Source organism: Carettochelys insculpta, chromosome 4, assembly GCF_033958435.1.
Source record: "Carettochelys insculpta isolate YL-2023 chromosome 4, ASM3395843v1, whole genome shotgun sequence".
Classification (NCBI taxonomy): domain Eukaryota; kingdom Metazoa; phylum Chordata; order Testudines; family Carettochelyidae; genus Carettochelys; species Carettochelys insculpta.
Window position 1 is genome coordinate 86075766 of NC_134140.1, and position 23820 is coordinate 86099585.

Consider the following 23820-nt stretch of genomic DNA (forward strand, 5'->3'; position numbering starts at 1 on the left):
ATTTGGTGCCCCAAATGTCGTGGTGCATTATGGTATGGTCCTGAGAGGCTCCCCAGCTTCTGAGGAGTTAGCTGGTTGTCCAGCTCCAGCTGCAGCTTGGGTCTCTGCATCCCCAGCAGTTTTGTTTGCCCGCCTGCCTACTGCCTCCATCAGGCAGCTGCTCATGGCAGATCAGGAGGGGATCAAAATCCTACTTGTGGCCGGTGCGAAAGTAACTTGACTTGCGTTGCTGCTCCCCTCAGGGGGAGTCACCAGCGCAGGAAGTTGGGGGTGAGGTGTGATATGACAGTACAGGTTGAACTTCTCTAGCCTGGCGCCCTTGGAACCTGACCACTGCCGCACAAGAGAATTTGCCAGACCACAGGCGGTCAGTGTTGTCTAGCAGCATTACCAAAACTTTCACTGCTCGCTGGATTCTGAGAAGACATTTAGCTGGCCCCTTTCACCTGCCTGGTGCTTCTGCTTAGTGCAGCAGCCTGCAGGAAGCCCTGAGAGCTGCTCTGAGAGCACAGGGCTCCTGCTCTGGCAGTCGTATGCCCCAGGCAGCTGGCTCCTTCTTGCTGGCACACTGGGTTTCACCCTGCTCACGGTGGCCCCATTCACTACTCCTGCCTGGCACAGCCACAATCTAGACCTATTTCAGCAACAAATTTCCCCTTGCACAATTCTTTGGGTGGCCTAAAAGTATTAGAGCTAATGCGGTTCCAGTGTGCAGGGTGAGGAGGAACAGAATACAGGAGATCCACTAAGGAAGAAACATGTATTCACCCATTATTACCATAGCAATATGGGAGGGGAGGAGAGCAGCAATGGAGGGCAATTATAGCTTTGAAACATCAACAGTGTTTGCATACTGGCTTTGCTTCTTAGTGGTGGAGGTGCGAGATTTGCTTCTCTGCCTGGTTCTGTTTGGATCTCCTCAGCACATAACCTGTTCAGAGGAAGAACTGTTTTCTCTGTGACCAGGTATGAAATCAGTCCAGCTCTATATTTCAGAGTTCTAATTTGATAGCATCAACTTTCAGCTACAATAAAGAGATTAGCATAGGATTTTTTTTTACACATAAACCATGACTGCTCAAAGAGTCTTGAGGTTGAAAGACAGGAAGAAAGGAAGGAAATCTATTATGGAATATGAAATGTATCGCCTGTCTGGGACAGGCTGGAGTACAGTAAAACGGTGTGCTGCTTCTCTAAGTTATCAAAGCTTTTTGATGCATTAAAACTGAAATATGTGTAATTAATTAGGGGTACAGTTCAAGTTTTATCTGGCATGCACAGGGAGTGGGGGATGCCAGTTAATCAAATAGGCCAGTTAGTCAAGCTTTTTCACTAAAAGCAATTATTTTTAATAAATGAAGTAAGCTTACTTAACACGACAGCTTTTAACACTATTACTATATACTGGACTGTAATTTATTGTTCCTCTTCTGCCTCAAGACGTCAATATCAGAAACTTTTGCTATAGATGTTGATGTTACTAGACCAGTGGCACAAGCTGCAGAAGCTTTTTGAAGCACCTTGCAAATGCCTTCCTACAAGTCAGTTGCCTTTTCTTGAGGAAATTATTGTGAACAATGAGCATCTGCTTGACTCACTGAGCAGAATAAGATGACTGCTGCTTGGCAAACTTCACCAAAGTCTCCGTATGTTGTGCAGCATTAACCCAAGAGACTTTGGTTTCTTCACTGTGGTCTCCTATGTTGCAGTGTAGGGCAGGTGCTGGTTAACCGAGTGTTCTGGATATCTACATGCCAGATAACAACTCTCTCACTGTATCTTTATTTGTATATTAGACATGAACATCTTTTAAATATCAGAGAGGTAGCCGTGTTAGTCTGTAGCTTTGAGAACAACAAGAAGTCTTGTGGCACCTTATAGACTAACAGATATTTTGGAGCATAAGCTTTCGTGGGCAAAGACCCGCTTTGTCAGATGCATGAGTGGAGGGGTGGTTTCAGAGGGGTATTTAAAGAGTGGAGTCCCAGTAAGCTGCCAACTCTGCTCACATATCTACACCAGTGACATCATCACAGGACCTAACACCAACTATACCATCAGGGGCTCCTTTTCCTGAACATCTACTAATATAATATATGCCATCATGTGCCAGCAATGCCCCACTGCAATTTACATTGGCAAACTGGACAGTCTCTCTGTAAAAGAATACATGGACATAAATCAGACATCAGGAATGGTAATGTACAGAAACCTGTGGGGAAACACTTCAATCTCCCTGGACACTCAGTGGCAGATTTAAGGGTGACAATCCTGAAACAAAAAGATTTCAAAAGTCAAATGGAGAGAGAAATCTCTGAGTGCAATTTATTTGCAAATTTGACTCCATTAACTATGGGTTAAACAGGGACTGGGAGTGGCTCGCAGCTTACTAAGGCAGTTTCTCTGCTCTGGATGCTAATATCTCCCCATTAGACTCTGACAAAGGCTCACATCCCCCTGTCTGATCTGACTTGTTTTTTTTTCCTCTTTTGATAGGTACTGTTGATACTGGGCCATTTCCACCTTGCTGAATAGACCTTGTCAGCTCTGGCCCTCCCACTTACTGGGACCCCACTCTTTAAATACCCCTCTGAAATCACCCCCACATTCATGTATCTGATGAAGCGGGTCTTTGCCCGCGAAAGCTTATGCTCCAAAATATCTGTTAGTCTATAAGGTGCCACAAGTCTTCTTGTTGATCTTTTAAGTAGTTATGTTGATTTATCTTATTTTTAGAATTTTAAAGAATATGAATAGTAACTCAGAAGAAAGTAACAACCTCACTTCTACATGAAGTTAGTTCATCAACGCTGTCCTGTGTACTGTCTAGTACCTACACAGGGAAATGTCAAAAGAATATTAACGGAGTACACCAACTAGAGAGCTGAAGTGTATTTATTAATTTTATCTAGTTATATAAAAAGTAAAATTAAAGTCATATCTCTGAGTCGTCTCACTGGCACCTAATTTGTGCTTTGTATTGTTCAACAGACTATAGATACTTTTTATTACAGAAACTTCTGGAAAGCGTTTATATTTTCTCAAGTAATTAAGTATTTTCTTTTATGCATGGGTTACTATATTTATTTTACTTGGGACCTTCTAGCATATTGAAATAAAGGAACAGGATGTTATCCACTTGCCACCCATTCTCTAGTGTTCATATTTGAAATTATTTTTAAAAATGTTATCAAATTAGATTTGGTCAGAATTTCAAGTGATGTAAAATAAAACTTTTTAAAAGCAGGTCTCCTAGAAATATTGCTAGAATTAAATCAAGAAAGAAAGTATCTTGCTGCGGTAGAAATCCCATAATTGCAACACTAAGAACCTAATATTGAAAGACTATTGTATATAAAAATTGAAATAGGTTCTCTTGAATTTCATCATCCAAACTAGAGAATTACCCTCCCCCAAAAGGGGGCAAACAGAGCATAGTCAATTACAAGTGAACTGTCTTTTTAAAATTTTTATCATCTAAGAATGTTGTCATGAAGGCGCCCCACCAACTTAGGTCAAGGGACTGATGATGATGATGGTGATCATCATCATCTAATTATCTAGATCCCATTTGTGAAGTTTGACATACTTACACTAGCTCCCATTGAGCTTGTGTGCTAAATGGGGAGTGTATCATTTATCTGTGCCCAGGTAGACTACTGCCCTAACTATGGGTCTAAGATCTGAGATAGGCACATACTCAGCACAGCTAGCCCCTCCATCCATCTCAAAATATAGACATACTCTTTGTCAGTTGCCCCAAATAAAGAAAAGCTAAGACCAAAGAAGAGTTTGCCATCACCAAATATGGAAGAAGAGCTAAAACTTCAGAGTATCTACTTCACTTTGCTGATGTTACATGGAAGATGCTTGTATATTAGAGTGATTCAAGTCATTACAAAATTCTAAGACTAACGAGGTCATGATTGAGAGCCATGAAGACATAGTTCCTACATTTCTCTCTTACAGATTTGGGTGTATCACTTTGGTTGGCCACCATCCCCAGGGTCTTCACCAAGGTTCTGTTGGTGGCGATGGCCAGTTTGCCCAAAGTAACCTGTCAATAAGAGCAGAGTATGTGACATGATTTGTGCAGTCATGAGATAAGATACCCCTATGGCTCTAGGATTTTATGTTTTTGATAAACTGGGAGAAACCCACTTATAATAATTCAGGATGTCACTCCAGTTAGGGACAGACCAGGACACACAACTTGGGAAATCATTAGTTTTTAGAGTCTAGCCCTCAAAGTCTTGCCTCAAAGACTGCTAGTCATCTCACCTAGTACAAACAGGGTCCTTTATTAAGTTAAGTTGCACTTTGTATACCATGGTCTTCCAGACATGCCTTCGTCAAAGGTGTCTCTGAAAGGTTTTCTCCAGTGACGTGGAAACATCTCTATATCTTGAAGGTTCTGCTGCTCATTCTACCTCATTATGGTGGTCTCTGTGTGGAAAAATAGTATTCTACAGTTTGTAGAGTGTACGTTCTAGAAGTAAAGACACAAAGAGTCACAGTTGCCAACCTTCAAAGGTTGACAGCACTCTCCAGGTTCCTTTTTATTCAGGCAACTAGGTTGTTTCTTTGAGAATTGTCCTGATATATTAATGTGTTAGAACTGAAGACACTGAGGTGTCTTGATTTTGGAACTATTGTTTAGAGGTCTTCATAAATGGCATTGTCTGAAAATAGTATATTGGCACGCTACAGCAAAACGCAAGATCACAGCACAAGTTAGACTTTGTGCTTTTTTCATAGGGCAGAAACAAATTATTATCTAAGCTATTTATTTACAGGATTTTAATGATATCTGCTTGATTGGTTCAGCCAAAAGGAACCGATCCCAGATAAACAGAATTTGTAGCTGGATATATTACTTTCCATTTCTCATCCTCTTGGTCATACATCAGTGAATTTGTTTATCATAGTGCAGAAACACATACTTTTGGTTTGATACAACTGCCATAGAAATAGACTTTTTTGATTACATGGGGTGGAGATGCATCTTTTCACTAAACCTTCCTGAAGAAAACACAAGGGTTTTTATTTATATTCTTATGGTGCTGCAAACTACATTGTTCCACCCCAAGAGACTTGACTGACAAGAGAATTTTGAAAGCTTCTAATGAAACTGGAGAGTCAAAGCTTGGGAAACTTGTATGCCACTAATTCCTGATAGATTATTTCTCCCAGGAGCTGGCAGGTTGTCTAGTGAAAGATCAGAAAATATGTGGAATCCATTTTAAACCATGTAGTAGTGTCAGGAGATGACTCTTCCATTCTTCAGGCATATGTCATATTTTGGAATAAATTAGAAGGATATTGGAATATTAAAAATCCACATGCTTGCTATTTCTAATGTTAACTTGAGGCCTCAGTAGATATGGATTTAAGAAGAAAAGGCTCAGTAAGCAAGTTAACTCTTGGGTTAAATTGTAGCATCCAACAGAGGGTTGGAGGAAACCTCCGAATTGGTTTTTTTTTTTTTAACTTTAGCTGTCCCTGCTTATTCCATCAATCCTTGCGTGAATCTGTTTACACTATATTCTTTTCCCCACCCCCTCTTCTCTTCCCCTTTCCCCCAACACACACTGTCCCTCTCCCTTTATCATCTATAAAAGTGCAAACACCAATTTCTGTCTGCCTGATTTTCTCTCCCTCTTTCACATGCATGGGTAGACATAATTCTTTGCATTCTTTCACTTCTTCTGGGAATGGTGTGTCACCAGGGAGGGTATCAGTTGTAGATGGATGCCTTGGCTAGAAGGAAGGCAGGAGGTCTGGAGAATCCAGCAATGAGGAAGAAGCAGAGCTGCTGAGGTAGCAGGGAGGAGATACTCCTCAGCTGCCTTTGTCTGCTTAGTTCAAAGCACTGTAGTTTTCTAGCTCTTTGTTTTATAGGTGGGTGCAGCGGAGGTGGGCAGTAACCACCAGAGATTGAACTGATTTGTTAGGAACATTGAAGCTGTTCAATTTTCAGATGTATTTTTCTCAGACATATTTGAGTCTGACTTTTCAGGTGTTAATGACAGAACTTTTTCCACCAGCAAAATAAATATCGCTACTTTTTTGTTTTTGCTGAGATCACATTTGCCAAATATTTGGCTAAATAATTGACTTTTTTATTGTTGACCTTCCTTATCTGTTCCTCAAACTCAGAGGCCGTTTCTACAAATGCCACTTCCTCTGAAAGTGTCCTGCTAATAAGTGGCCCGAAATATGCTACTGAGGCACGGATATAAATTCTACACACTGTTTTGGAGTCCCGAAGAGATTCTTCCAGACTCCGGATCATGTGACCTTATGCTAATGAGCTGTGGGGAATTTACATCCACGTCTCATTAGCATATTTTGGACCTTTTTTGGCATGTGTAGAAACGACCAGAGTGGATAACCATTCTAGTCTGTAGCTTCTGAAAATTTAAAGAAGTGGATCTTACCCATGAAAGCTCATTACCTAATGAATACATTTATGTTGTAGTCTTTAAGGTGCTACAGGACTACTTGGTTTTTTGCGTTGCTGAAATGGTGGGTTTTTGTTTGCCCTTTACTTTTGTTCCTAAAGTTACCTCTGGATTTCATGTTAACAAGTTTATTATATTGCCATCATTTTCCCCCCCACTAATTCCGTGTACTCACAAGAGCTTCATGCTTTAAATATGCACAGAATTACTACCTTAGGATTTGTAAGATTTGTTTACAGAAAGTTTGTGTGCAATTTGTGAGTTATGTGTATCTAAAACCTGTAGGTGGGGACTGGTGCTGTTAGGGTGTTGCTCCTTGGGCAAACTGGTGCTTCTGGAAAGGGCAGAGAGTTTGGAGAGTCGTCTTCTATGTGGGTGGGATTATGCTGCTGGGGTATCGTGAATTAGGCGGCTGCTATTGCATGGCAGTGGGACTGCTGAGATACAAGGTAGAGTGTAGTAATGGTGCTGCTCATAGGTGCTATAAGCTTCTCTTTTCTTGTGCCCTCTATTGCTCAACTATACAGTGCTCAGCTCCAGGACTGGGGAAGACAAAGCCACCTCCTTTCCTGACCCAGGGAGAGGAAAGCTCTAGTGGACTTTTGTTAAGAGGGAAGAGAGGCATAGCAGTAGATGGGAGCAGGTGTGAATGCCTCTCTGCAGCCAGGCCCCTACTGGGTCTAAGCAGGACTGCAAGATTTTTGCAGCTGTCAGCAATTAGTTGTGACCTATTGTGCCAACTTGCTTATGACCCACTTTGAGGTTTTATTCCACCGTTGGAGAATTGCTGGCCTATTGTGTCAATCCATTTACATTTTAAATGGGTATTTTCTTTATTTATATCTTTTGAAAATCTTTTTAAAGAAATTGGAAATTTGTGAGCCAAAATTGCATACTTTCATAAAAAAAAATCAGCTTTAAGGTTCTGTACCGTAAACCCTCAACTGATGTGATACTTTTGGAGAGGAAAATGGCACAAGTTATACATTAATTTTATAGATACATTTTAAACTTTCTTGCTATTGCTGTCACAATATTAATGTTATTTAAATATGTGTTTTTGTCTGAATAATTCTTCATAATCTTACTTGTCATGACCATGATTCAATGTTTATTAAGTAACTTTCAAAAAGATAATTTGATACCTTTCTTTTTGGTCAGCTCTGAATTTTAGTTCTGGCATGCATATGATTTAGCATAATGATTAGGCAATGATCTAAAGAATAGAATTGGGGCAGGGAGGGATGTGTGAATGGTTTACCTTCCCTGCAGAAACTTCTCTCTGCAGTTGTGTAATGTGAAAGGTTTTTCATGAAAAGGTTAAAAAAGTTCTAATCAACTTCTGTACATTATGTAGAACTTCATTTTCTAAACTCTGCAAAAGAAAGTTTCATATTTAATGGGAAATCATGAATTATTCCATTTATTATCTACTTCCTCCTTTCAAAGACATGATCTGGATAAAAGGCGGGGTGAATAATTTCAAAAAATACAATACATTTTTAATGGGAAGGTGCAAACCACAGATTCTCATGACTATTAGCGAGTGTAGAGGAAACAGAATTTTACTTGCAAAAACTCATCAAAATCATGCAAAGATAAAATACATGACACACTTTAATAAAAAGAACACTGTGAGCTGAAGTTTTTTCTTTCTTTCTTTTTTTTTTTTTTACATGACTTGTTGTTTTTACTAAGTTTGGTCTTACGGTTTTCTAGAGCTTTTATTTCTCGGTAGAACACTGATATTTTGTGCTGAAGAAAACATACAAGACATACACAGTTGAGTTCAATTTTTGAAAACGGAAAAGATAAAGCATAGATCTACAATGTACAAAAAGAGAGTGGAGTATAAAAAGACAATTGAATTTGCCTTGAGACAATCAAGACTTTTTAATAAGTCTCATAGTGATTTTGATTGGTATAAGAATCCTCTTTTTCCCCTCATTTAATTCTATCTTGTCCGTCAGTCCTTAGACTGAAAGCATCTTGGGACAGGAATGGTGTGATCATAAGCCAATTTTGCATATTGTGAGGATAGGAATTGAATAGTAACTATGTGATAATAAATACTTAGTTCTGACATAGTGCGTTCCATTTTCAGAGCATTTTACAAATGTTAACTAATCCACAGCAACCCCCTGAGGAGATATAGGATAATAGTAATAGTACCATTATTCATGTTTCATACGTATTGTTATACAGTCTTTCAGAAAGACCTTGCAGTCTAAGACAAAAGACAACAGATGGATAGAGACAAATGGGGAGAACAAGAAAACAGTGAGAAAATATTAATATGATAGGCAGTGAACAGTTTTATGCAGGGTGAAAGAAAGGTACAGGGAGGTTAAATAATTTGTCTCAAACCACTTAGCAAGTCAAAGATGTAGCTAGCAATAGAACCTGCAAGTTCCTGGCTCCCAACCTTGTCTTCAGTCCACTAGATACAATATTAATTAACACACAAGAGTAAAGAGAGCCTTATTTTTTGTAAGAGATGATTTATAACAAAATTTGGATGCAGTACTTGAAGTTGGAATCAATTTTGATTAATGAACATCACTGAGTGCCAGGAAAATGAGAAAAAAAATCATTATGTTCTAAAAAAAAAAAATGTAAGATGCAGTGAATTTTTAAATGCTATTTAAAATCAACAAAGGTAAGTACCAGAGAGTAGCATTTTCTCTGACAGAGCCTGAAATATTCAGTAAAGAACATGTGTACATGTTGTGGCACACAAGGAATATTTTCCTACACTCATCACTTTTAACTTTAATTATTCTGCTTTTATAGCTTTTGTATTTAGGGATAGAATATATCAAAATGCATTTCTAAATATGCATTTGCATTTACCTGTATTACTGATGATTTTTAATTATTATAGGAGTTGTCTTCATTTGAAAGCATTTCTTCAGTGTCATCCTTTGATGATTATAATTGATTAACTCTTGTATTTGTGTGATGTTAAAGTGGCAGTGTAGCTTTAAACAAAAGAGAAGCAGATATATGTATTCATCAAAGAATCTGCAGTGACATGTTATGAATTCACACCTGATTGCCTGATTGAGCTAAAAGCATTGTATGCTAACAAAGATGTAGCAAATAAGACACTGGATGATTAATGTTGTATTTCCACACTGAAAATTCTTCCTAAATGGTTGTGTATTTCTTTTCATTTTCAGTTCTGTTAAATAGAAATTCTGAGTAAGTTGCTCCAACAAAGCTTTTTTATTTAAAACAAAGTGGGGGTGGGGAGCTAAACCATTATCTGAACAACTTTCGGAGATAATTCTATGTAAATATCCTTCTCATTAATTATGTGTACAGTTACATAGGTAATTTTTTTTATCTTCCTGCTTAAAACAAAAATGCTTATTTTACAAAATCTTGATGGTTTTGCTCGAGAGAATTCATCTTTTTTTAGCTTTAGGTTAAATCAACTTTTATATTTGAAATTGCAACAAGACTAAATAAATTACTGTTAGTCAGCAAGGTTGACAGTATCTGATTTTGGGAGTTAATTATCTGTTCCAACTGAACGGGATCTACTGTACTTTCAAGTCTGCCATTTAATGAGAATTAATATGCTCTGCAATTCTAAAGTATTACTATTCAGGAAGAATTTAATGAAAGAGAAATAATTTAAGCAGCCAGGGTGAACTAGCATGAAAGGGGAAAGGGTCTCTGATATTAGTAAAATAACATGGGTCTGTTTCAGCATCCAGTGATAATATACGGGACACACTGGGCCTATACACATCAATCCAGCAAAGAGCTTAACTTTATGCATGTGGGTCATCCCACTGAGGTCATTTAGGATATATGTACACAGCAGCAATGTGCCAAAATAAGCTATTCTCAAAGAGATATTCTGGAATAGTTTATTTTGAAGTAATGATGCTGAACATAAAATGCATTTTGAAATAGCACTTGGCTATTTTGAAATACAGTGTCTACACACAATAGAGCCTGTTTCAAAATAGAGCCATTAGATACACAGGCTACATCTACACTAGTCCCTTCCTTTCGGAAGGGGCATGGTAATGAACGAGTTGGGAAGATGCTAATGAGGTGCTGCCGTGAATGTGTGCTTTTGAATCACGCGTGGCTGCCTTTATGCTAATGAGGTGCTGCATATTCATGCAAGTGCCTCATTAGCATCTTCCCAACTAGCTCATTACCATGCCCCTTCCGAAAGGAGGAGGCTAGTATAGACATGGCCACTATGTCTTATTTCAAAATAGGATCTGTTCCCTTTGTAAACAGCCCCTATTTTGAAATGGCTGTTTTGAAATAGGCACTGTTTCTCATGCAGTGAGGTTTACCTATTTTGAAATAAGCTAATCACTATTTCAAAATTATTTTCAAATAGTAGTTGCGTTGTATAGGTGCTAGGAAGATTATTTTAAAATAGTGGCTGTTATTTTCAAATAACTTTTCTGTGTAGACATATCCATATATGTATGCTTGAAGTTAGGTACAGGTTTAAGTATTTTGCTGGGCCAGCCTAAATGAACAGTCTTGTGACATGCAAGGGTATGTGTACATGGTCTTATGCCATGTCTGACATGGATTTAAGCATTACAGTCTGAGATATTTGTTGAGTTGGTGAAATATTTCAGTGCTACATATGTATTGGCAGTCAAACGAATCACTGAAATAATTCTACTTTTTAATGAAGTATTTAAGTAAGTTTTTGTATCTCCAACAATGCGTTACAAAAATGTACTTTTATTTTAGCAGCAGTTCACTGTTGTCATTCTTTGGATACGTCCATAACTGACTTATAGATATTTTTCCTTTTGTGTCTTATGAGTGAAATCATGGAGATTTTAATAGTGCAGCATTTTTGGTGGTATTATGTATTACTGAAATAGAGTTTTTATTAATACTTAGAATATATAATTTTGAAATGTTATTGGAGCAATTCTGCTTTCACATTTACATTATTTATATGTATGTATATATGTTCAGACAAAGCTCTATGTTTCCTAAATCTTAAAGGAGAGCTAAATATTGAAACATTTAGTCATTTTTGGATTTTATAACAAGTAAAAACATCTTAATATTTTTCAGGATTTTGGGTACTAATCTGTATGATAACTTTATCATCCAATGCTGACTTGTGTGCTACAGAAAGAAACCTTTTTCAAGTGTGAGGAATATAATGTAATTAGACTTGGGAAAATTCAGATTTGATTTTTAAATAATTTGGATGGAAAAAAGCAATGCTTATTTTTACTCATTTTATCTATTTAAATGTCTCTAGGTTCAGGAAATTATGAAGAGGGAATAATTATTTAACGACTATAGATTTGAGAGTCAAAAAGTTAATGCCTCGTAACCATTAAAACACAAATTGCCAACATCACGTCAAAGCATAAAATGTAAATAACCATAAATTAAACTTTAGCAAGATCAAAGGAGGAATTTTTCTTTGCCCATCTGTAAATTTCAGTTATTATGATAGCAACCTGATATAGTTGTTTCTGTGTATATAGTGAAGTTAATAGACTGTGCAATAAGGTTATATTATAATAATTATGCCTCTTTTGTAAACTTGGCATATTGTGTGTAACTGTGTTTTACTAACTACAGTAAATTGTTTTTAAAAATTGACATCTGACATTTACTTGGGATTTTTTTAAGTAGCAAAGATTTAGATATTGGCTTGACATGGAAATGCTATAAAATGAGAATGATAATATTTTTCACCCCCTTTGCTTAGATGCAATTGATTACACAAGGTCTGAGTCATGGCAAATTAGGACCATAAAAAGTAGTTTTTCCACAATATGTATTTAAAGATGATTATTTTAATATAAGTGTAATTCTTTTGGCCTCTTAAAATGCAAAAGTTAAAATATAAGTCAAAGACATGTTTAACAAATATGAAACTTACATTATCTACTGCAAGGATATTTGAAAGTTAAAGTCAAAAATCTGGGATGATGAACTGAATTCAGAACTTCGTTTAATTTCTTTTTAAAGTAGGCTAGAAATAGAAATACCATGACTGGGGCCATTTACTGTAAATTCCCTGACTTTGTACCATTGTACAGTAAACTCATATCCAACAGTCCTGGGACTGAGAGTTTGCCAGATATTCAAATATTCTGGATAATAGAGAGGTATATAGAGCATAACAAGAAAGAAAACCAAGATTAGATATTAAGAAACAAACAAAAATGTATGCAGAGTACTTTATTTACCAGCAACAGTAGTATGGTGCACTGTAAACTTATACTGTATTTATTTGTATTTATTTTCACTATACCGCACTTACAGAAAACAAAACTAAAATTTACTAATGGTTAAAATGCTGGTTGTTTGAGAGTTCCGGATAATAGAATGCTGGATATGAAAGAGCTTACTGTATTAACTTCACTAGAGTTTGGTTCAGACAGATCAGAAAAGGCTTGTAGATTTAAGCCAGACATTCTGCGTCACATGAACATTATAAGTGCATTTCTTGAGGCTCTTTTTTATTATTTTATACAGAGAAAAAGACATATATAGCTACACAGTGTAAGAGTTAAAATGGTTATAACGTTAAATGAAAATCTGAAATCTTTCTAAAATAGCTTCAGAATGTCTTATACATTTACATATCCAGCTTTTTCTAACTGCTATCATATATAAAGATAACTTTATACAACTTTTATGTTATTGTAAAATAACGTAAAATAAACTGCTACCACAAAGTAGTGTCCTATTTTCAGAAATCACTGGTTGCATGTGCAAATACTTAATGCTTTGAAATCAAACTGTGAGGGCTTGTCTATGATAGCCCCCTCCTTCGAAGGGGGCACATAAACGGGCCCAAGCGGGAAATAGCAGTGAGGTGCTGCGCTGCATATGTTGCCAAACTTCAAAGTTCCCTTACTTCCAAAACGTTTTGGGAGCAAGGGCAGTTTGAGGTGCCTGCGCTTTGAAGTTGCTAACTTCAAAGTTTGCACGGCAGGAATTAGGCTAACGAGGTGCTACATATGCAGCGCAGCACCTCATTGCTATTCCCGGCTTGGGCTCATTTGCATGCCCCCTTTGACGGAGGGGGCTAGTGTAGACAAGCCCTGAGTTACCACATTTCAATAATTTCTTGGGCAGGCTAAGGGCAAAATTCCTAATCAGATCTACCCAGTGAATCTCAGTCCTAATATTCTCCCTATCCTACATAAATGGCCAGCTCATTGATATCATTAGGCTTCCATCAATGGGATATTGAAACATGTAGGGACAGATAAAGATTACACTCAGAATTGTATGGGTTTGTGCTATGTGATCTGCCCTTAATCAGTTAAACTCAATACGTTGAGGAACAACAAAATCAAAATAAACTACATTGTCCAAAATCAAAACATAGTTTGGAAAATGACTTTTAAGTGTTCATTGGTATTCTAAATTTACTAAAATCAGTCTTTAAATTTGTGTTTTTAAAAACGCTTTCTGAAATCTTGTTTGGGTTTTTCATGTTTTCTATGCTGGTCGCTCACTAGGGAAAACAAAAGATCATATTTATCTTAATACTACTGTATTAGCAACTAAATATAGGACATGCAGTTTGTGCAGGTTTTGACTGTCATTCTGTTTGTGTGATACTGAGAACAGTAGTCAGGTTCTTTATCAGTATGTGAAGTGCAACTCCACTGACTTCAACAGAATTGTTCCAGTTTATCCCTACAGTGTATTTGACCCAACATTTGTACTTTTCTTTTGCTCTGCAGTAGTATGCTGTTACATTGCAAGTAACATGATTAACATGATCTGACTGCAGTTTTGCCAAATTTCCAGTAGATGCCCCCAGAGACCATTCAACCCACTGAAAAATTGTTTTTACAGTTAAAATAAAAGTTCATTTTTCACTACTTATTCTGTGTCTTGAAGTGATCTAAATGTTGACAGCCTAAAACCAGAGTGAATAGAATGCAGACAAGTAAGTTTTATAGTTAAATAATAATTTACTATGCAGTAAGATTCACTATGCTCAACATAAATGTCTTCATTAAAACAATAATCAGGTAAAACATCAGATGTAGTTATAAAAAAATTGAATTATGTGCAGGAAATCTTATGTCAGTTCATAACTAGTGGCCAGTTACTGAAAACATAATCAGTTTGATTTAATATCACTATTTAGTTCTAACCAGTGAAATATTATAGTGAAACATATGGTGATATAAACAATAGTATTGGAAGCAATCTTTATTCATCATAAAATAGAATCAGAAGACTTCTTTCCTTGTCTCCACTACATCCTTGTTAAAATGTAACATTCTTAACTACTGTGTTGGGAAACAAACACTGGCATTTTAACAGGAATCGTGGATAATTGACACACTTTCAGTATTAATTAACTCTCAAATTATCCCTTAGATTACATTCATAAAATTTATCCCCACAATATGAATATAATACAATCATATCTCATTCATGATCAGTCACTTGTGGTTTATAAATACTTTACAATAACCAAAGGGGCAAAGGTATTAAACTACTCCATGCAATATTGTTTTTAAGTGCAACTTTGCCATATAAAATAGTTGTTTTTATTATACTGTAGTTGAAATGTTATGACTGTAGGTGGGCTTTTTATTGATACAATATACAGTTATACAGTTGTCTTCCCTTGAGAAGAGCTATATATTAAGTACAATGAGGTTACTCCAGCTGTTATTTAGTTTCTTTAAGTAGTTTCTTTTAGTTAATTGGCATAGCCTTTTTCTAGAAAATTGGTGATACGAATTGTAGTTACACCCCTAAGTTCATCCTGCATCCTTTGTTGGTTTGGTTCATTTGACAAAATGGGCTTTGACCTTAAGTAAAATGCATTTGTCTAATGAGATTACCATACCTGACTTGGGCAATTTTAAGCTGTTCTATAAATAGTGGTATAATACTCACATAGTTATACCAAAATCTGCCATTGAACTGAATAATACTTTGACTAGCTGCAGCTGTAGTTCATATATTTGCTAAGATGATGGCTAGTTATCTCTGCTTCCTAAATAACTTTTTATCATTCACTTCTCTCCTCCTCCTACTACTGATTTCACTGTACTCAAGTATACTAAATTAGCATTTGCTGCTATTCCCACTGAAATCACAAGGATTTCTTCTCTGAATTGCCTGACACAACCGTAGGTGCAATACTTATGCAGGGTCTGTATGCATCAGTGGAAGAACAGATCCTTTTATTAATAGCTTTTATTTTTATTGTGCAATAAACAGTCCAGATCATTGACATACCTTAATTTAAAGGTTGGATGCTGCACCTGCACTTAATTAAAAGTTGTTTACATAATTTTCATTATTATATAACTGCAAAATACCTACACTAGTAATGTATGGAATGAGACTAGGCAGTTGCAAAAAAGAAAATCAGTATGCTTTCCACTATGGAAACAGAGGTTCTGAGATGGTCAAATGGTTGGACACTCCTAGATTGGAAATGAAATGAGGTTGTAAGGACCATACCACTGGCTGAGGAAGATTAACCTCTATTCACGTGAGATATGTTGATAGAATGCTTGCTGCAATGATTATCAATAGAAGACAACTAACAGAGAGACCAAAGTATGTGGACGGGTTCCCTCTAATTTTTCCAGTGCATGGCTGGAATAAATTTTGTTATGCCAAGGCATGTGCAGCTGCCCAACACCAATAGAAACATATGCTGCCCACTCTTGGGTGCCTGTGGACATTCTGTTAATCAGCTGGTGAACACATGAATCTCTCCTGGACAGCTGCCCAAGCACTCAGCTTACAGGGAACTCTGACTGTTTATCAGCACACCTCAGAGAAAACTGTCCACATGGTAGCCTGGCGTACAGTTATGAGTTTTGGAACAAGGTCATTAAAGTTGCTGATCCTAGATACAAGAGTTGTTTCTAGGTTAGAATTATTCGTATTTTTAAATTGTTCAACGTGAACCTCATCCTGACTTGTTAAATATACGGTAAACGTCAGATTTTCAAAATGTCTTATTTTCTTTAATAGGCTTAGAAAATGTAGTGTACATTCTTCAGACAGTCTTTTAATGGTTAAAATTGTTTGGGAACACAACACAGAGGCATAATACAAAACAAAACAGAGACATCTGGAGTTTTGTCATTTTAGTGGGATAGAGAAGGACTTTTTACTCAACACTGGGGGGCCAAATCCTGCAAACCATTACTTCTGGGACAAGTACTTAAAGATGCAAGCAATCCCATTGGCTTCAAGGTTTTTGCATACTGGGCCATAGATTGTTTCATGCTACTTGAAAGAAGTGTTTGGATTATGTCCATAAATAATGTCTCAGAAGATATATTACCTCTTGAAAATATTTAATTATGCATTTCTTTTTTAATATGTATATCTTACCCATGCTTATCAGTAGAATAACTTTGATATAAATTCTTCATTTTATCTCTGTGGATGTCATTTGCTTTTAAAATTAGACAAACTATGAAACTTCTGTATCACTAATCCCAGATGAAGTCAGACACCGAACAGAGGCAAAATAATATGTAATGATTCTTTTTCTAGCAAATACCAGTCCACAGTTACCTCCAGCAAAACTATTTAACATGTACATTGTTTTGACATGCCATATGTGCTTACTTTTTCCCAGTCACTGTTTTTAAGCAGATTAAGAATTTACAGAGTTTCAGTGAACTAATGCCAGCACCTGTATTTTTTTTCTAGATTACCTCGTTTGACCATCCTGACTGATTTCAGTTGAAGAACACCAGTTATTTATAATGCAGTTCCTGTACAAGTACTTAAGATGCCCACTGTTGCTGCATTCTGTAGTATAAGATGCAGTTAAAAACATTCTGTGATTAAGTGTTCAAATATCACCTCTCCTTTGTTAGCTTCTAAAGTCTACACTTGAAAATCATGGTAGTATCTTTAATTATGTGAAGGAAGGTTTATTGAGAACATAATACAGTTTTAAAGGATTAAGATCAGTATTTCTTGTTCTCAGTTACAGGAATTCATACAAGAAGAACATCTGCATAGACATGCTGCGACAGGGTTACCACAAGTCCTTCTCTGAGCTCTTCACTCTGATACAGAAGTGGAATGCCTTGAGGGAGGCCGCGGGGCCTGGGTCAGCCATATGGCAGCAGAAGTCCCTGGAGGAGCAGCCTGATAAGCTGGATCTGCTTCACCATTTCCTGACCAGGGCTGAAGCAGCCCAACGAGCAGGTAAATGGGGGAATTGTGGGTAACAGAACAGCAGGAGCTGCAGCAGCGAATGCCTGAGGGAAGATTCTAAATTGTTTCATGTATGAATTTGAAACATTACTTCATCTTAGCACATTTTAGCTTTAGTCATCTAAGCTGTATTTATAGACTAAATGATCAGTAACTCTGAATTTGGATGCTATAGATACAGTGAGAGGTTCTGTGAAATAAACTGGGAAGGAGCATCTAGAGTGCACTGTGACGCTAGAAATCTTGAGCTATATTTACAGTTTTGATAACATTTCAGTTATAGCCTAGTTCATTGTTTCTCTCTTTCTTTTAATCTTTTAACAGCTACTTTTGTACTTTACTAGAGAAATGTAACTTTGAAAGCATTTTACATTTACCATTTATGAATTTGATATTTTTAAACTCAAATGGAGCTAAATCTGGTTGAATTTGTAAGGGAAGAATTAAAAATGGATTGTAAATATGGCAAGTACAACATGATACACGAATAGGATATACCATTTGTGAATTAAAAAGTGTTTTCAAAGTCAAAACTCTGAATTACTATATATTTTTGCAGATGCCTAAACCAAATTTACTAAGCTACTCTTTTTATAGTATTATTTTACTGTAAATACTATATCATGCAATAAGCTTTCTTTCTTATACTTCAGAATAATAATAGGAGTTGAGATTGATGAATAGCTATAGGAACCCTGTTTTGAAGGATTTCTGTCACTGCTGATTTTAGTTTATATTTTTGATCATTTGTGGTAGGAAAACTTAAAACAAGATTTCTAATGTCTTGACAGGGAACATTCCTTATCTCAGGTTTTTAGACATGGCAAACTTTTTTTTAAGGAGCAAACCAAAGAATCTTTGATTTATTTTTAATATGCTCTCCTGTAGTTAAATATTTTTAATTTAAGAGGTTGAAAATTGTAGGCAGTTGTATTTATCCTGAATTTATTGTAATTATAGCCAACAGACTGAATACTGTGCTAGGACTGTGGAACTGTGCTGGAGTTATAGAATAAATACCTTAAGTAGTAATAAGATGGAGCTGAATAAATTTATGAGTGGCATTATGTACTGTGATTGCCTGTACAGCAAACCTCCACCTGAGCAACCACGCATAAGTCAAAATTTGCCTAAATCGGGACGGGTCCCCTGTCGTGGCTGCGTCTGGCTCCCTGCTCCCATGAGTGGTAGGGAGCCCAGAGCCAGGCACAGCAGCACTGGTCAGTTTCCCGGCTTCTGCAAGCAGATGGGAGCCGAGATCCAGCCTGCTGTCTGGTTCCCAGCTGCCTGCTGCTCACTGGAGCTAGCAGTGCTGGTCAGTGCAAGTGGATGGGAGCTGGGAGCTAGACTCCTGCCTGGTCAGTTTCCTGGCTCCTGCGAGTGGCAGAGGGGCAGATGGGCACAGCAACGCAGCTGCTTCCTGGCTTCCCCCAGCTGGGGGAGCTGAGGGGTCAGACCAGTGAGGCTGCATGGCTGCTCCCCTGCTTTTCCCAGATGGGGTAGTTCGTGGGCAGACTGGTGTGACACACATCTGTTCCCCGGCTGGGAGCTGGGGTCTGGAGCAGGCAGGCAGAGTGCTGCACTGACTGGCTGAGTCCACTTGCTGATTTCGACTCGTATTAATCCAAGTAACGCGTAAATTGAAGTCGTGTAAATCAGGGTTTTACTGTAATAGCAGTGGACTGAACTGGTGACTCAAGAAGTCTTCCAGTCCTACGTTCCTAAGACAGGGAAGAGTTAATAGATTGTTCAGGAATGAGGATTAAGTCATTTTCACTCCATAAAGCTGCCTACCAGTTTGATGGATTGCAAGGTGAAGGAATAGCCTTTCCACCTAGGCTGTCCTTATACAGGAATTTTGAGTATGAAGCTTAAGAATAAAGGCTTAGATTGGGCTTTACGTTCATTTATGGTTCATTTCTTTATTAACAAAATCAATCTCCATAAAGGGAAGTGAATTTTGATCATACAGGGTATGTCAGCTGAGTCTTACAGCAGGTGAGAAATGCAGGGAATATAACAAAATATTAGCATTAGTGCTGTTACTGTGTTGCACTGTTCAAGGACCACAGCTAAGCATAACAGTATCTTCTAAAATTAAAAAGGCTGGAGCCAACCTAGATTTCAAAGATGTCTGGGGGATTTAGCCTTAGATTTTATGTAAGTTTGCATTTAAAACATCATTTTAATAGCCATTTAGCCACATTGTTTGGATATTTGTCCATATAATCCTGTTGCATGATTCAAAAAAAAAATGGGATGCATTGGTGCACATTTTGCCAGTGTTAGACCATTTACCTTTACGTAGTGAATGTTTCCTGTTTTCATTTTTACTGACACATTATGGTGGGCCTACAGATCTTACAAGAGTGCAAGGCTTCCTTCAAATCAGCCACCAAAGCAGTGTCATGCAAGGGGAGCTGGTTATCAAATCTGACACCCTTTACCACTGTATGAGAGTGCCTCCCAGGTATTTAAAAATAGAGTTAAAACAGAGATCCTGTTATCTCTAGCAGCTAATGGGAGAAATAGCTGACAGGAATTTATCTTGCTCTGGATGAAAATAAGAACAACCAGCAGAAACTGGCAGAGTTATAGGTGATATGTTTAGAGAAAGTGCAGTTTTGGAAGTCATTGATGCTGATCATTCAGATTCTGTTAATTTGAAAGTAAACATGTTTTCAACTGTTCTAATGACTTCTGCTTGAGTACTATGGCCCGACCACATTTTTTTTTTGTTAGGTTTGTTTACAGAAATAAAACAAGAAATCTGGGGCTGTTTCTCCATGTTATGTTTTTTATAATGTAGGCTTGTAATAAATAACCAGCATAGATGAATGCCAGAGCAACCCTCCTGTGTGACATAGCACGTTGTATAAACCATTATCTTTTGATATGTTGCTGGTGGTATTTAAGGTGAAACCAGAAAGTGACTGTGCACCAAAAGTAATAATAAAAATAAAAAATAAAGTGTGTGTAGATACCTAAACTTCAGGAAAGCTTCGGTTAAGCTGTTGGTGGTGAGCTTTGTTGTGTTTTTTGTAAGCATGTTTGTGCCTCCCTAATTTCTCCTTTTGCAAGGAAACAATATCAGAAAGATCAGATGATAAAGACTGATCAGCAGTAAATGAAAGTTCTAGGTGCCCTATTAGCGTCTCAGTCCTGTGTTATTTACCCCATGGCAATGAGATGTAACTTTACGGTGTTTGTCTGTTCCCCCATAATGCCCTTTCATGGATTCAGTTTGTAACTACTAAATTAGTGAGTTTAGCTTAGTAACAAATTTCTGCCTGCCCTTTACTTATTTCAAAACTTATTCTTCCTGTGGTTGCCAAGGTGACCTTCTCTTGCTATGGATTCCTCAAGTAGATTAATTGCTGGATTACCACCAACCTACTTAAGAGGACTCTCTGAGATTTCCGCACTAGAGCTCCTAAACACCCCAAAGACATACTGATATACCTGAGCCTCTCTATCATATCACATTAGTTTCCAATACTATCTTAACTAGGCCTTCTGGGGACCCTTATAAACCTTCTAGGCAGGGTGGGCAATAAAAAAGCAGTGGCCCGTGAGGGTCAGTCCCTGGCAGGCCACCCTTCTATATTTATCTGCACTTCCTCAGGTGTCAGGCAACTACATCTCTTGTTGCATGTGGATCACCATTCATGGCCAGTGGGAGTGGTGGAAAGCAGCTCATATGTGACTCTTGTCTCACTAATGGAATATGCAGCATGGGAGAAATCCAAGAAGACAGGACCATGTGAAACTACTTCTAGTGACAAAGCTCCCAGAAGTCTTGACCTTGCAGACCGAGTGGTCTGTTCCTTAGCATCTCTTCAACATTATTGTCAGCTATCACGACCATCATAAATATCATCTTGATTATAGTCCTCAAGGATTATTAAGAACTCAGATGATTATGTAAGAGTTCACATACATCTAAATCATTATGCTGTCTAAAGAACTGGGGGGGAGACACTGATATTTATGCATAACCTACCAGAGACCTTTCAGTCAGAGAGCATCTTTCTTTCAGCAACAGAGGCTTTCTCATTATACTCCTAAGGGCGAAGTCTCATGTTTCCCTTCTCTCTTCTACTACCACCATTCTGCATCATCTTCTGAACAGCAGGTTTGACGTTCAGATCATCTGTGGAACCAATCCCATTAGACTATCATTCTCTCTATCCCATTTTTGGTTGCTGCCTTTTCTATTTTTCTGTGGCATGATTTTGAGATTACTTCAAATGGATGGGTCATAGAAATTAACAAAGGCTGCTCTACTCAATTCTAATCCTTGCCCCCAAACCTTGACATTCAAAAAAACTTATTTTCCTATAGTGATTCATATAGCCTACAGAAAATCTCTCTTTTTTTACAGTGGAACATGACTACTATCAATGCATGATTATACTTTCTGACCTGTTTACAGCCCTGAGATTATTCATAAAATATTCAGTGGTAGGAGCCTATCTGAGAGAAGAAAAAATACATATTTATCCTTATACGGATGAGGCTCCTGAGAGGGAAATCCCACAAGAAGTATTCAGTGTCTTATCCATAGTCCTCAACCTGTTCCAGTCTTTAAAATAGAGAACAAATTTCAAGCCGTTCGTCACTCCTCAGTCTTTACAATACATTGGCCTTCCTAAATTCGCGGATGATAAAGACTTTCCTCTCTCTGGAAATGTTTTCACACTATGGTATGTAAGAACGTAGAATCCTGCAACAGTAAAATCTGTCTCCAAGTATTATTTCACATGGTATCAGGCACTTATATGATACCTCTTGCCAAAAGTCACCTTTGTCCTCTCCAAAGCTGGCTGTTTATCCTCTCTGTTTAGCAGTCCAGACATCATATAGGTATTTACCTCACAGATTCAGCTTCTGTGTTATTTTCACTGGATAGATGGAAAAGCCTACAGGTGTTCTGCAGAGGTGTACAATTTTGTACTTCATCTTCTGTGGTGACACTGATTACAGATGAGAAGGAGGTTGAAGGCCCAATCTAAAGCACCTAGGAAGTCTAGATGTGTGGGCTACATCTACACTACAGAGATCTTTCAAAAGGAGCCCTTTCAGAAGATCTCTTCCAAAAGAACTTCTTCTGAAACAATACATTCACGCACAAGCTGATCAAATGAGTGATCTGCTCTTTCAAAAGAGAGTGTCCATACAACCCCTACTCTTTTGAAAGAATGGGCCAGGGATCAAAAAATCAGGTGCCATGAGGAGTGCTCTTTTAAAAAAAAAAAAGAAAGGGCCCATGGAGCGTCTGTGCATGTTTTCTTTTGAAAGGGGCTGCTCTTCCTGAAAAGGGAAAGGAAGAGTGATTTTGAAAGGAGTACTGCATTCTTCCCATTTTCTTTTGAAAGAACGCTTTTTGTGTGTAGCACTCCACAGGATCTTTTGAAAATTTCTCTTCTTTCAAAGAATCTTTTGAAAGAACTTGCTAGCATAAATGCAGCCGTGGGCTACATCTACACTAGTAGCATCTCTCTACAGAAGTTGCTGTCAGAGGAGATGTTCTGACAAAACTTCTGTCACAGATTCCATCACTCTTTTGACGTCAATATTTGGAAGTTGTCTTACTGAACACATCAAATCAAATAGTTCCATCTAAGCTTAAGACATCCTGATACAGGGAAGATCAGATTTTTTTCAGGGCTTTCCAACAAAAATCTTAGCTAAAGCTTAGTAGGATTTGGATTTTTCATTTTGTGGGAAAATACAGTATTTCAATTTTTCCATGCCAATATGTAGTAATTTTTGAAAATTTCCTGCATAATAATATTCCAGAAAAATATTCATTCCAGGTTAATCAAAATGCTTAGTTCCTGTTTTCTGTTTTTTTAAAAAAAGATTAAAAATATTAGACAAAAAGTCTTTTTGCAATGAAAAATTTAAATCTTCTGTTCCAAAAGGTTGACTCTTTTGAAATACTTACTTCAAATTTTATCTCAAGCAAATAATTAAAATGTACAGGTTTCTGTGAAATGTTTGGCATTTGGCAAATTAGCCTTTTCCAAAGGAAAATATTTAATCAGAAAACTTCCAATTGGTTGTAATTTCAGACTATGTCAAAATTATTTTCCCAAGATTCTGCTTCCCTCCTCCAGTTGAATTATCAGGCTTCTATGAGAGTAAATTT

At 37.4% G+C, this 23820-nt stretch overlaps 1 protein-coding gene across 7 annotated transcripts in view; it reads left to right on the top strand.

Annotated features, from left to right (window-relative positions):
• The window catches only part of TTC29 (tetratricopeptide repeat domain 29), a 598163-nt gene that overhangs the window by 398977 nt on the left and 175366 nt on the right, over window positions 1-23820 (top strand). For all 7 annotated transcript variants that reach the window (XM_074993220.1, XM_074993221.1, XM_074993218.1 and 4 more), the window contains one exon: window positions 17434-17657. In XM_074993220.1, the coding sequence (XP_074849321.1) occupies window positions 17434-17657 (224 nt within the window). The remainder of the gene's footprint in view (window positions 1-17433; window positions 17658-23820) is intronic.